Source organism: Uloborus diversus, chromosome 5 (assembly GCF_026930045.1).
Source record: "Uloborus diversus isolate 005 chromosome 5, Udiv.v.3.1, whole genome shotgun sequence".
In the NCBI taxonomy this organism is placed as follows: domain Eukaryota; kingdom Metazoa; phylum Arthropoda; class Arachnida; order Araneae; family Uloboridae; genus Uloborus; species Uloborus diversus.
In genome coordinates, this window is record NC_072735.1 from 111,854,143 (window position 1) to 111,869,985 (window position 15,843).

A 15,843-nucleotide genomic window follows, 5' to 3' on the forward strand; every position below is an offset into this window, starting at 1 on the left:
TTTGTGCATCCATATTTGATGACAACCATTTTGTTTTGCTATTGTTTCCTCTTTTCATAACTGATCATGTCATTAGGAAGAAAAGCATCATCTCCTTAATCTGTTGCAATTGTACAATCGTTCGCGCATACGTAAATATAGTTTCCGCTCCAATCGGCAGAACTTATGCATAAATATTTAATCCAAAAACATAAATCATTACTTCTGAGTTCTGTAACAATATTTAAAATCTTTTAATTTTATGGAAAACGTCGTCAAAATTAGTCTTTTCGTGACAACTGTATTTCTGGTGAAATGAAGATATAAGAAAATCTACTGGATTTAAGCAAAATTAAACTGACGTCACTGTTGCTAGTAGAGTTCGTTTGCTAACAGTACACGTACAGAGAGTGCAGAGCATTCACATCACAAGGAATGCTCAGGCACAGAACATTCGAGTTCTGCTGTGTAAAACTCAATTGCCATCCAGTGGAAAACACAAGAAACTTCTTCCTCAAGAAGTGCTGAAACACCAAGTGATATTGTAGTTTGATCACCACACTCTTTTTTTATATCATGAACAAACACAACACGGTTTCAAAGAAATTCATACAATTACAGATCCGAACATCATCAACGCTTGAAGACACCGATTTCTGTCATCACTTTCATGCTTGTGTCGTCGTCGTCCCCTCCGAGGGAGGTCTGGGTGACCGGGGGGTGTCCTGGTCCGTTCTGGTGGAACATCCTTGGTCTGTCCTCGTCTTGCCGCTCTTCACACTGACGTAGACTGGCCTGTAGAGGACAACGGTCTCCCCTTCTTCGGGACAGCCCAGTGTACCGTCGTACACTTGGCCAAGTAGGAATTCGGGACCAATGTACATGCCACCTTCGACGTGGTCACAGCACATCTCTGGAAGAAAAAGAGCGCTTTAGCGATGTGTCACTGTTTTGCACTGAAAAAATTTTCCAACCTTAAGGTGATTTACACCGTGTGAGGCAGCAGTAAATATTGTCTGTTGCAGTTATTGAGCGACAATCATGAGGTATCCTCCATTCAGGAAAAAAGAAAGATAATGTTAACAACAAACAAAAATAATGCTACCTTGTTCGTGACTTGGTGGAGGTTATTAACGAGAATAAAAGCAATGCAAGACGGACGAGATAAGCTTGTCAACAGTGCAGACGAAATCTCGAAAATAAGTGCTTTGAATGATACAATGATGGAATGTCAAGGGATACCGATGTCCTCTCGAAGACTTTCTTTATTCGGCAAATTTTGTTGGAGAATTTTAAAATTTGGAGACAATATTACAGCAGTGCAATTATTCATTATTGTTATAACAATTATTGCTATTTTTTAAGATGATGCCTTATGTCATTTCTTATTAGATGTAGGTATGCGTGCATGCTCATATTGTATCATTAGGAAAAACTCTGAGTTTCATTCGGTAAATTGAGAATTTATCCTCTCTCAAATATTAAAAATTCAAGGTGACCCTGACTGTAGGCTCCATCAAGATTAGAGAACGAGGTTACAACTACAGCACTGCGGGTCTACTAGATAAACTGTCCCACCATTTTTAATTTGCAAACGCACACGTTTAGCAGAAGGATTAGAAGATGCAGTTCCACCAGGAATCAGTTTTTCGTACAATCCCGAAACAGGATTTATTGACACAGATATACTGGTATAATGACTGGAACCTTTAATCGAAGTAGCCCACCCTTGGCAGGGGAAAAAACCCATGTATTTACTTTTTCTAGATGGACACTGTACGCACATCTGTCTGCAAGCGTAAGAGAGTGCTGCAGAACATGATGTAATTATGCTCCTACCAGAAGGTCACACAACTCTTAGAATACAAATCCTTGATATTTCGTTCTATTAGCCATTGATTAATTTCATAATGAATTTTTGAATTTTTACAGCAAAAATTTAGGGAAAGGAAAGGAAAGGAAAGGGTGTCATCCGGTTACACGCAGCAAAATTGAAAAGCATATGCATAAGTTGCAACAATAAGGAATGTAATGAATGGTAAAGAATTACAAAGCGAATGTCTAATATAACATCTATCCTACATCTACATCTAACATCTATCCTACATCTACATCTAACATCTATCCTACATCTAATCTAACTGGAATCGGAAACGAAGAAAAAGTCAATGTTTTCCTAATCCAAGAGCCATAGTTGCACAAATCAAAAATCTCCTGTATCTAATTACCTTGGGGAAGCATTTTTTTCCATAGTGACAAGGCAGCAATAGTTTTCCCAAATAGTCAAAGTACTCCATACGTAATTTTTGTCTCATATGATTTTGTAGCTGCAAAACTTTCACTAAATAACTCTACAATAATTTTAATTTCATCACATTTCTCTTCATTAGAGCCCATTGAAGAGTTCCTAATTGAACTTGATGATTTCTTAACTTCAATTCCTCCAGCCACTTTAATTATTTCGGGTGATTTTAATGCCAGATAAAGGTGCTGGGGCTAGCCGTATAACGAATCAAGGGGTGAATTGAAATTAGACCTCACAGCCACCCATTAGACATAACAATAGACATTTCTCTCCAAATGGAAAAGGATGTTCAGATTTAACTTTCGAGAAAAACTTTCGCGTCCAGATCACATAGTCCATGAGACAAGAAATTTCTCCAAGTAGTCATAAGTATATAAATGCTGAAATCCAAGATTTTCTTTTTAAATCTCGATTCCTTAGGTATACACTTCATACAACACAGCAAAATTTAGAAGTTATTTAAGACAAAAAATACCTCTAATAACTTCAATGTTAACAATTCAGAAAGCCATTGAATTTGATAGTTACTTTTCAATTTTGATACAAATGATACAAAAATCCGCAAATGGCTCCCTTAAAATGAAATATTTTGCAACTATACAACTGCAAATCCAGCAACGTGGTGGCATAATGGACTTTTTTCACTAGAAAGCAAACTAGCGCAGTAAAGAAGGGATTCCAATACTGCAATGATTCAAATATGCTTATTCATTACAAAATATTTTGAAAAAAAAAATGGAATCCTATATTCTGCAATAGAAACTAACCAGCTTTACGAATACCAGAAGGCTTCGAACTTAGTGACTTGTCTCCGATGGTTTTAAGTTTTTCTTTAGTTCTTCACTGTAGAAACGATTCAGAAACGTTCCTGGAAAAAAAATGGGCAGCTGATGTCCCCAATGTCTGACAGTAACCTATCTTGCAAAACCAGGAACATTTCCCGCTAAAAAATCAGTAACCTTCCAGAAATTATCCTTGAATCTTTCTGAAGAATATAGAGATCTCACCGTTTAAGGCCAGTCTAGAGCATTCAAGGAAAATTGGTAGGTATAATACAATTGATTAGAACCTTCTAGAGCTACCGAGAAAGCTCAAGAAGCCTCAATGCAACCATAGCAAAAGTATGAAGACAGAATTGCAAGTAAGACCATACTTGCCTATAATTCTTGTCTTGCAAAGCTGCAGCTTTCCAGAGACTTATACGCTGTAATTGGGAGCTAATTTACCTAGACGGGCCGTAATCGAACTAAAGACGATACACTTAATTAATACACTCAGTTAATCTTTAAACTGGTTGATAAAAATTTAAGAATATATAAACTTGAAGCAATTTAGGAAACCATGTTTGCAAAGATACTTGGTTTTACGGGGAAATAGGTGAAAACCCGGGAAGTCCTGTAACGTTATACGGAAATAATTACTGTCCAACCACGAATTGTATGGAATTTTCAAATGTCCAGATAAGACAAATCTATCTAAATGAGGGGGAAAAGTAAAAATTTGATGCCGTTATTCCGCTTATTTGAATGAGACTCTGCTTCTGCAAAAATAAATTCACTAAAAAATAATAGATTCGTCCGTTTCCGGCTGTAAAACGGATGTTTGTCTTTCCATACAATCCGTGGTCAGACAGTAGTAACGTTTTGGTATTTTTTTAGTGTTCATTTATTTTATTGTTTTACTTTTTCTTCCCGTTTCGTTCGAGACTGTATTTTTCAACTTAAAAAACGACATATTCGCCCAGTAAGCAATTAAAAAAAGTCTTTCGAATTCAGAAAATAGTCTGTAGACTTCCTCAAGAATCTGCGACGAACGTCGCTGCGTCTCTATTTCTGCTCCCGGGAATAACATCACGACTTTCAAAAAACTACCTTAGAAACAAAATACGAAGAACGGGTTAGAATTATCAGCAGAACAACATAAGATGTACTTACCGTATTCAATCTTTGGCTGTTGGTTGGAGTTGGGAATTCTGAATGGACATGTTGCTATCGTAATAGGGAAGTTCATGTGCAAATCATCGCCTGATTTTTCCATTTCAACCCATACCTTTTACAAAAACAAAACATGCATGAGTAAACTATAGTTTTCCGTCCTTGTAATTAAGATAATAATGTTTACTTTAAAGAAAAATTTGAGGAATAAAAAGCTTCGTCCAATAAAACTATACAAACATATCTGCAAATTGTGATTTATTGCTTCTAATTTTACGCTATAGAGAGGGCAAAGTCATCCGAGTTTAAGAATAACCGTTCATGCAAGCGTCGGTTACACTAATTGTTTCTCATTGAGTGTCTTTGTAATAAAGCCATAAATACCATGAATTGTTAAATCCTATAGCACGATTGGTAATTTTTTCTTTTCTTGAGTTCTGAAAATTTTGCTAGAAGCTGCAGAATGAAGTAAGTTATAGAAAACTTGTACAAAACTGAATTGATGGGTTTTTGCAGGAGTCCGGGAGTTTTCGCTACAGTCATTTAAATTCATGCATGAAAACAAGATTCTTTAACTCTACTATTCCTATAATACGAAAAATACGCAAGAATTGCTTCTTCTTGTGAGTGTCGTAAGGAATATTTAAAGCTGCACACTGAAATATTATTACACTTTTAAGAGACCATAAAACTTTCCGATTCTCAAACTCGATATCATTCTGAACAAAAATTTGAAGAAAAGTGCTATTTATATCGGAAGTTTTAGGAAAATTGAAATGTAGAATTGTGTTGTGAAATAGCGATTTTGCCCAACGGTAGTCTTTCAATGCATTTGCGAGTCCAATTGTTTGAAGATTTTATAGGCTTAGCAAATTTGTAAACATTTTTCGTTATGTCTCCCTCACTTTTAGACACGTGGCTTGAAACATAGACATTGTGAATAGTGCGCTACAAATAATGGCTGCTTCCTCCTTTTATGCCAGGAAATGTTTTAATTCTTAAAAGCTATTTTTTTTAAATGGATGAATTGGAAGATAAAATTTTGCTCATTGCAGCGAAGCCTACCTAAGAGTAACTCTGTGGGACAAATTTAACACTATGAAAATTTTTTAAGCTATGTAAACCCCGTTTTCGTTTAATCTCTCGTGTTTTCGTTTACTACATCAAGAGCTAAGGTTTAAAAGGAAACATTCATTTCCTTCCTACGCAAGGTTAATTAAGATATGGAACCAAAAAAAAAAAAAAAAAACACAGCTCAGAAGTCTAAAAATAGAGCAAATATATTCAACATGTGACCCAAGGACAACATGTGTTCAGCTGATTTTTTTTTGAATGGCCCAGAAAGTGCACATGACAAACTGTGATGTAAAGCTTATGTTTTTGCAGATGCTTCTTAGCAGATACAAATGTCCCCCATTTCGTAGCCCTATTTAGCAAGGGAAAATGTTATTGTCTTAATGTATTTTGGTTCGTGACTTAATTTTTCACCAACTTCAAACAGGAGAAGTTTGCTGTTTTTAGAGACATTCCTATAAGAAATTATACCTGCTCTTGAATACTTTCATTAGTTTATTATTTTACTTATTTCTTCATTTTATTATTATTGTTATCTATGTTAGTTTAATATTTTATTTCCTAATTATTTTTTTGCAGGAAAATAGTTTAAAACTGGAGGGAAAAGCCAAAGATCTTCCTATTGTAATCAAAAATCATTTAATGAGAAAAATCTTATAAAATGTAAGCTATTCGTTTTATTTATATAAAATACATACAAAACATTAATCTACAGCAAAACCTAACGCATACCTGTTTAAAAAAAGATAGGAAGTGTGACAAGATGAGGTTTTGCTCAATTAACGTGCACTTTTGCAGATCTTTGTTGAAAATGTAATTATATTTTCTGACATTAACTACCCAGCACCGAGATAAGGAAGGGGCTGCATTTCGTATTCCATTCTGCCCATCTTATCTTCCCAGTCACGTTATTTACATAAATGAAGAGCTTTAACGCACAATGAATCATTATTGCATTTCTCTGCATTTTAATACACAAAAATTGTTTTAACATCGAATCAAATATTTACCAGCATTTAATCTTTTGTGTACAGATAATACGGAAATACGTAGCTCTCACCTTTAGGACGTAGTAGATCTGAAGTAGTCTGCAGACCCCTATAAGAGTAGGAGGCATGACGGGAACTACCAGGCTTGACGAACTGTCGAACTTGGAACGCGTCCCTGGACTGATCGGATCTCCTCTGTACTCTAGGACAGTGTGCGAAGCCTCTTTGGTCAGTCCCAGTACTCCTCGATCAATGAAAAATTCGACATACTGTTTTCAGAAAGAAAGAATAATACTTTAGCTATTGAATATATCTTTGCATAAATGTTTTTTTTGTGCGTAATTGAACTTCAACCTACACTCATTGGTCAATGAATTAGAAACCAAAGATCAATATTTTATTGGAACATCTTTTGCATGGATAACCGCTCTGATTCTTTTGGGCATCGAGTCTACAAGCTTCTGGAGTGCATTTATATCCAGAGAATACCATGCATTGGCTATGCAGCTTTTTGAATTTTGCAAATCAGACGGAAGAGGAGAGTGCTGTTGAATGCGTCGTTCTACCACATCAGACACATTTTCTATGGGGTTAAGGTCTGGGCTACGTGGTGGTCAGGGAAGGTGTTGGAAGTCTGCCTGATGCTCAGCGAACCAATTTTCAACGTTTCTGACACGATGTATAGTTGTATCATCGTCCATGAAGTATCCGTCGCCATCAGGACAAAAATACAAAATTGCAGGGAGCACTTGATCTGCCAGTATATTTAGGTATCGCATGGGTGTTTGTGGCACCACTTCCATGCCAGCAGAGCAGGCTCCATATGATGATACTTCCTCCAGACTCTTGCACAGTGCACGTATTCAAATGCAAATCTCAAAGGGTTCTAATTCCTTGGTCAGTGAGTGCAAAAACGGGTCAATCCACCAAGCTGTACGTTTGAGTAAATTGAATTCAAAGTTGAACCCCTGCTATAAAATCATCACATGGTTAGACATTTTAGGTTTACTATCTCCAAGTGTGGAATAAATCCAACATTTTACAGTGTTTTTCAACGTGAATGTTAATATCTCACGTGATATGGGGCATAACATGAGGGTTGATACGTTTTTGAACATCTTCATTTAATAATTACAGAAACATGTTAGCCACTATTACATGTTTTATTGGAATGTTGTGAAACTTAAATGTCATCATACTCTTACGTGACAACAAATCTATAAAAAAAACCCAGAGAATATATATATATATATATATATATATATATATATATATATATATATATATATATATATATATATATATATATATATATATATATATATAAATCTCGTGTCACGATGTTTGTTCGGGGTACACTCCGAAACTACTGAACCGATTTTTATCAAATTTTATACCTATCTGTAATTTGGTTCAACTTAAAAGATAGGATAGTTTTTATAATTTTTTATTCCAAATTTCATATTAATTATGCATAATAGTGTGAATTAATTGTTTAGTTCTAAAAATTCTTAATAGATGGCGATGTAAGTTAATTAATCGATACAACTCTAACATCGTATGACTTACTACTAAATAAACCATAATAAAAAAACTCATAAATGCTGCTTAGAATTTCCATATAACGTTTCGGGATATTACAGGTTATTATTTACTTCCTGAGAAAATCAACTATATTTTTCAAAACGTTTCCTTGAATTGCTACAAATTGCAGATTTCACACCGTTGTGAAAAGTATTTTTCTCCACCACTATCAAGATTAACTAAACATATTTAATAGGTGTATCGATTTCGGAGCGATTACGGTTCGTTCAGATTGACTCAACACCCAATGAGTGCGAAAAGTTAACTGGATCACGAAGTTTTGCAAGAGTTGCAGAGGAGTTACATTCGAGCTACTTGCTTGAGAGTCCGTCTTCGCGTTGGCAATGCGTGTATTAATGCTTTGAGACCTTTCTTAGAAAAGCAGGAAGGTTCCAGGCTATTATATTAAACCTGCGTTAGGCTTCTCTGAAGGTGCCAGAATCATAACTGCTTTTAACCAAGAAGTCTACCGAATTCTTCAAAAATATTCCAGGTTAATTTCAGGAAGGTTAATGAATTTAAGCGGAAAACAATTATTTTCTTTATTTTGTTCCCCAAGAGATTTTTAATATCATTAATTCTTGCAAAGATACGTTCGCAACAGAAAATTGCAGTGACAATTGCATCGTCAGTCATTGCTGCTACTTTTTTTAGATGGTAGACGAACAGCACATTCAGCTTTAAAGTTGCCTATTAGATATTCATAACGAACAAAACGCAATGTGTAACATTAAAGAAAAAAAACGTGGTATGGCTGTAGTGTTGCAAGAGAGTGAAATTATAATTTGGGATAAGTGTACTATGACTCACGAGTAAAAGGGTTCATTCGAAGCACATCCTAGGATTGTGCAAGATTTGAACGGTAACGATAAACTTTTAGGCGAAATCGTCTGAATACTGTCTGGGGACTTCCGGCAGACATTACCAGTTATTCCGATGAAATCAACGCATGTTTAAAACAATCGTTTTTATAGCGTAATGTCGAGATAATGCGATTGGCCATGAACATGCGAGTATAAACGCAAAATAATCTAATCGCATAAGTATTTTCTAAGCAATTGCTGAGTATTGGAAACGGTGAAATTGATCTGTATCAAAATATACAGTACAAGAAATAGCCAGACAATTTCTACACTGCCGTTGAGACGAAAAGTGAACTAATTGAGAGTATGTTCCCAGATAAATTTAATTTTTTAAAACTTATAATTTCCACTGTAATCGCGCTGGTTTTGTTGCAGTTTTGTTTTCGGAAAACATTCCCGAACAGACAGGAATATTTGTAGATCGTCAATTGTCGACTATCAAATACATATCATGATGCATGTCGCAAATTGTATTTATTGGTCGCACAAAGTCATTGGGAGTTGACACTTTCTAATGCAGGTTTGACATACGGAGAAACAGTATTCGTCAACTGTTTAAAACAATTTTGACGACATACTATCCGATACCATCTTTTTTTTTAAGGAGAAACTATATAACTTTCACGTTTGAAGACGTATTTCATAAAGTTTAACAAACACACAAATGTCCAAATCCAGATTTTACACAAGAGATGAATATGAAGCTTTAGTTTTAACTGAAGGTTTTTGCGTTTCAATTTCAAATTTGCCACTTAGTTATTATGATATGCCGTCACTTGATAGTTGGGCCACCGACTTAGTTAACACTGATTTGCAACGTATAACAACAGAGCAATGACGCTGTCTTAGCTACAATTATTGCGAATAATGAGCCATTACTGACGGCTTTAAAAAAAGCTCCCCATTAATGCTGAACAAGCCTATACAGTTGTATATGAAAACAAAGCAGTAAACATTCCAAATGAATTTTTAAATTCCCTGGATACACCAGGAATGCGACTACACGATTTCCGGTTGAAAATTGGCTCAACAATTTATTCTTTTTCGCGATTTAAACCCACCTAAATTACGCAACGGTACACGTTTCTACATCAAAAGTCAACAATTTTGTCGGGAAAGTTTAAAGGAGAAATGTTTGTGTTGCCACGTAATCCATTAATAGCGTCATAACTTTGAAGCATATTTAGAAGACTTCAGCTTTCAAAGCGTTTAGCTTTTTCAATCACCCTATAAATATCTTAAGACAAAAAAATGTCTATTTGCGGTTTATACTTGAAATATACATATTTATCTCCTGGGAAAACTATCTATCGCCTACTCACGAGTGGGAAAGTTATCATACCTATTAGTGTATTTTGTAAAGAAGTTATTGATTACAAACTATAGAGAAAGCTGAGGCGAATAAAATGTAGTGTAGAATCTAAAAGTGTATGGTGGTTTACGCTTAGTTTCTACATTCGGTTATTTTACAATCAGTTTCGATATTTACTATCACTTTCAAGTTATTTTTGTTTGTTGTTTTGCGGAAGTCATGTTTACAAAATTTACTAAGCGTAAGTATAGTGCTTTTTCCATATAAAATTTAGTAAGTACTGTAAAAAAAAAAAAATCCGAAACGTTAATGAGTAAAAATTTTCGATACTTGCTTGCAGTTCTGGCTAAGCTTTGGCTATGTTTGCATTACTGCTTATAGAAGTTCCTTTATAAATCAGAAAGGTGCTAAGCTTTTTTTTTTTGTATCCCTTCCTAAGTTTACACTAAAGTTCCAGAAACACGACTAACTTCAAATGGGAAGATCTTCGAATTTTTCAAGAGGCTTCCGAGATGATTTCAGGAAGGTTATTAACTTTTATCGAAAACTTTCCGGGTTTTGGCAGGACATGTTACTAGCAGAAATTGGCCACATCAGCTGCCCATAATTTTCCAGGAACATTTAGGAATCGTTTTTACATTGAATCACGCCCATTATCAATCTCATATGTTTTAAAATCGGCTATACTATTTTAAGCTCTATTAAAAATATTTATTTGATTCTATCAAAATAATGAGAAAAAGTTTATTTTAATCCAACTTCTTTGCCACAGCAACGCGTGGCTGGGTCAGCTAGTATATATATATATATATATATATATATATATATATATATATATATATATATATATATATATATATATATATATATATATATATATATGTTTCCTATACAAATCCAGTTTGCGTCGGATCTCGACCAAATTTGGCAGAGAGGTGTTTGGGAACCCAAAAAAGGACATAGGGACGTTTTCGAACACCAGAAAAGTACCAAACCGTTCGAATTTAAATTTTAAGACTCAAAAATGGTATTTTTCTATAATATGAGGAAGAAAAATGCTTGCAAAATTTAAGGTAAAATATCCATAGAAACCCCTGATTTTTCTGCATCAGATAAAATTAGCTCCAATGCTCAAAGGTAATTACAACATGAAATATAACTGTTATTTACTAATTTCACACTAAAATGTAGGTAAACCTTCAATTAGAAATTCATTGTTGATCACTGTCATTTCTGAAAAATGCTTTTATTAAAATTTGTAGCGTGAAGAAAACATTGAGAAGAAAGATCTGTTGCCATTTTTTTCTCGAATATGAACAAATAAAATTCTGGTTTTCATTTCGGGGCTTTTCCTGTAATAGAAGGGATTTAAAAATTTTACTTCTTGGTTATTTTCCCACAATCTGTCCGGAATTTTTACAGATTTTTTTTTCTTCAAGCCTGATTGTTGAACACGCGTCACTTGACGTACTTTTATTTTCAAGGTAGACCGTACAAAACCGGGCGATGCAGATAGTATCAAAATATGGCAGCAATAGTAAGAAATAGTACCACTGTTCAGGGCTGCGGAATCGGAAGGAAAATGGCAGACTCCTACTCCTGGATTTTGAAACGTCCGACTCCGACTCCAGATTTTTTTATTTTTTTTATTTTATTTTCCTATCCAATTCTCCTTCATCATGGGAAGAAGAAAAACCTCTAAATAGAAATTAAAACATTAATTCCTTTTTATGAAAATTTCAAATTGTATTTTATTGTAAATCTAAGATGCATACAACGTTAGAAACCCAATTAAAACCAAATTTTCCAATGGTTACGATCTTAGAAGTGAGATTACTTAAAAATCTCATTTTTTTAAAAAATTGAAAAAAAAAAATTAATATGCTCCCCTTTAATGTTTAACAAATAGATGTTGATCAAATCATGTGCTTTCAATTTTTGAAAGCTGTAACTTCAGAGAAAAAAAGCTTTTTTACTAAGTCAAAAAACCTTTCTTGAGATGAGCCGGTCAGCCCAGGGTGACACCCATCTGGTTCGTGACACCCCAAAAAAGTTAATTTCTGAATTTATAAAAATATAAAATACTTTAATTCTGAAAAAATTCAAAAATAAAACTTGAATTATATTTTATGTATAAAATTTTAACGAAAATAGAGCACTATATTGCGGGGAGAGGCCGGGCACACGTCCGTCTGTAGCAAATTAGCCGTAGTGCGGTGGTATACAGCTTTGTACGAATAACTTTTACTATACCTATATTTCTTCTTCGCTCAATTTTTTGTTTTAATTTTATCGGCTGCTTTAGAATCAACCTTAATATGAAGATTTTAAAACTAACTGAAATTGTTAAATGTGTTGTAACCAAGAAATTATATTCTTATTTTATTTCATACTTTTTAATGAGAACCAAGCTCATTGATATAGTTTTTAGATTAAAAAAACAGATATATTTTTATATCGGATCTTTTGGATTCTTGCTTTCGCGCCAACATTTATTTGAATTTAGCGATTACCCTCAGAATTTTTTTCCCGAGCTACAGGTCCCGACTTGCTCAAGGGATACATTACTTTTACTATTTTAAAACTGAAATCGAAGCAAAAAAAATATTTTCATTTGAAAGTGATTACTTAGAAAATGTTAGGCAACAAAACCGTTTGCTGACAGTTTCTTTGCTATTAGTTAAAGTTGAAAAACAAGCAAACTAGGGGACGGCTATTACAGAAAGTTCGATAAACAATGAAGCCATCTGGTTGCCACTGACAGTTATTTTCTTATTATTCGACTTTTATACAAGTAATCGAACCAATTTCCTTTACCCCAAATCCTTTACCCCAAAATCAGTCCGACTCCGACTCCACAGCCCTGCCACTGTTACATCTCATAATGATGATAGGCATAGAAGTAGAATTTCAAACATTAATAATAAATTACAAAGAAAATTCAAATATTGAAAAACTTGTTACAGATTGAAAAAACTCCTAACCAAAAGATAACATCAGGCAATATGTCAAAACATCTGCATAATGTGGAGTGCAGAAAATCTGCAGAAATGGAATGAATGGTTTTCCTTAACAGCCAAGTATTACTTCTTTACAAGTATACCAGGGTGAGGGATAACTGGTTTTAGCTCCCCATTGTATGTTTAGTTTCTTAGAAGGGGGATGACATTGAATACGGAATTTCGCTAAAATCAGTTTTTCACCCCATTGTATGTCAATTTATTTACCGATCTATGCGAATAACTCATTAAAAAAAAACTTGGTTAACTCATTTTTGCGTAACACCGAACTTTGGCGCTCTTTAGTGTTGACTTCTTACAACTAACTCATGTTGAACTATAATTCAGAATTTCTTGATGTTTGTGATTGTCTTTTGCAATTTACGTTGCATGTGTAACTTAATTTTATTTTGTTTACTGTTTGTTATGTATGTGTGTATTTTGTTAACAAATCTTTATCTTGTCTTACATGCAGCTTATTAACGTATAAGTAACAGACAAAACTAGAAAACATAATAATTCAATTTTTATATGCGTTTCTGCCAGGTTTTTTTTTTCTAAACCATGGAATCTTCAAAAAACTTTGAGCATTTTTAAGCTTATTTATTCCCAAAAATGGATCAATCATCGCTCATTTAAGCGATAACTTTTTGTAGGTTGAAATAAAAAATAGAAATAAACATTTTTTTTCCTTAACTTCTTTTTCTTCTTTTCTCAGCGGTTCACAGTTATTGACATCTTTTGTTTTAGCTTTATCGGCTTTATCCTCCGCCAATCTAATATTCGCTTCTTGGGTAGGTTTTGTGCAAATGAGAAAACTTCTGAACATTGCATGTAGTTTTATTGGTTCTTCATTGGTGAATAAGTTTCTTATTGGTTGTTCGGTTAATCCGATAATTTTACTTTTTAAGTTGTTAGCTGTTCTGCTTCGTTGCTTTTGACGGACGTCTTTTCATCCATGAGATCACTTCTTCACCCGTTTTTGCATTCAAAAGGAGTTCCTTGTTACCCCGAAACACGTGTATACAGTAAATTCGGGCGATTAAAAGATGTAATATTTTTAAAAACTTTTTGTTTAGTTTATTTGTTACAAGTAATAATTAAACGGAAATGAACCACAATACCGTTTTTATTGTGATTCATTTCAGTTTGATTAGTCTATCATAGCTAAAGGGAACTTTTTATGTACAAAGTTTTTGACTATTGACTGATTTACATATTATAAAATTACAGATTGTCTACATCTTACGTATTTTTTATTTTGAAGTACACGGCTACTTTCAAATTGATTCAAAATAATTCGGGAGGACTTTCTGCAGATTCTTTCAGTTATAAACGTATTCAAAAATTTCTTTAAAGGAGTTCTATAGAGCATTTTGTTTTCGTAGGAATGTTTTACCACCACTTCTCCTTCTCAGAAAAAGCATCTTCTGTAGGGTTCCCCCCCTAATACTTTTAACTGTTATAAAAAAAAATTTACATAAAAAAATTTTTTTTTGCTAGATTTTTACAGTGCGACTCAGATGAGTTGTATCAACCTTAAAACTCTGACAATGTTTACTTTTTTTAAGGAAGTTCAGATAAAAAGGGACGTTTTAGCGGATTTGGATTATAATACTTTTCAAAGCAACCACAGGAGTAGCCCAACTCAACTCAGCACCAACTGCCCTCCCCTATTACCCCAAAAAGGGGTATACATTGTCAAGGTTATACACCAACTTATCAGAATCATCCTATAAAACCTATCACAAATAAATAAATACACAAAAATAAATAAGTAAGAATAACTAAATAAGTTGGTTGATTGGTTTATTTGATTTTAATGGCGCAAAAGTCCTTGAGGGCTATACTAGATCAAACGATTTTGTTTTAATACTATTTATTTTTCAATTAAGAATTAAGTCAGAAATTGGTAAAAGTAAACGTATTTTGAAGTAAAAGGCTAAAATTTCAAGTACTAGTTTAAAATAAACAGTTATTAAAAACATGTAAACATTAAAAACATTTAAACTAATTATAATAAATTACGAAAAAATGGATGAAACAATATCTTGACAATGAACTTTGGAAATAAGAAAAGGACAAAATCATATAATGACCAGACAAACACTAAATTAACACGGAAAAACCAATCTCCTGGAGGTAGGAGTATAAATTGCAGTGAGGTGGATCTCCCAGCAACTCCTTCAAAAATGGATTAAAATCATTAAAATATTTAAAACATATATGATTAAAATTTGAACAGTTACTTAAAATATGTAACACCGACTGATTTACATAACATGTAATGCATGTTACAGCTGGTTCGCGGCATAAGAGGTATTTATGGGTGAACCTGGTAAGAAACCTGGTAATAACTAAGAATAACTGAATAAAAATAAATAAGTAAACAAATAAAAACAAAAAATAAAAATAATAATGATATCATAAATAAAAAAAATCAATAAATAAATTTCAATTTACTGAATATCAAGTAACTAACAAATAGTTTAGCTATGTACGCATGACTTGTTTTCTAAAATTCATGAAGCTGAGAAAACCTGTCACACTAAAACAATCCAACACCGAACTTTTTAAATTTTGTTACAACACCTTATCACTTACATTTGTTGTGCTTTTGAGCAATAAAAAACTATCAAAGTTAAATTACAATTCTATTCTATAAGTGGTGAATGATGAAAGGCACAAAGAGCCTTTACAGCTCCCGCCTTTTTAATAAAAGAGAAATATCATTCTCTAATCTCCGAAATTCCTATCACAGAGAAACAAGAATGCGTCGTTGCAGTTCGTTTCGCCCCATTTAC

General features: G+C 33.6%; 1 protein-coding gene across 1 annotated transcript; it reads right to left on the reverse strand.

The window, feature by feature from the left end:
• Positions 1–647: 647 nt before the first annotated feature.
• On the reverse strand, positions 648–6,645 carry LOC129223083 (uncharacterized). The gene is made up of 4 exons (XM_054857649.1): positions 6,640–6,645; positions 6,353–6,550; positions 4,219–4,333; positions 648–892 (listed from the first exon to the last, which is right to left on the reverse strand). The coding sequence occupies exons 1-4, from the start codon at positions 6,643–6,645 to the stop codon at positions 648–650; spliced, it is 564 nt and encodes a 187-aa protein (XP_054713624.1).
• Positions 6,646–15,843: the final 9,198 nt, after the last annotated feature.

Bases quoted from the DNA above. Each gene is read 5' to 3' on its own strand.
- LOC129223083 (XM_054857649.1), bottom strand. The intron at 4,334-6,352 runs GTGAGAGCTACG...TTTTTGTAAAAG, and splicing joins AGATCTACTACGTCCTAAAG to GTATGGGTTGAAATGGAAAA. The intron at 893-4,218 runs GTAAGTACATCT...TTTTTCTTCCAG, and splicing joins ACAGCCAAAGATTGAATACG to AGATGTGCTGTGACCACGTC.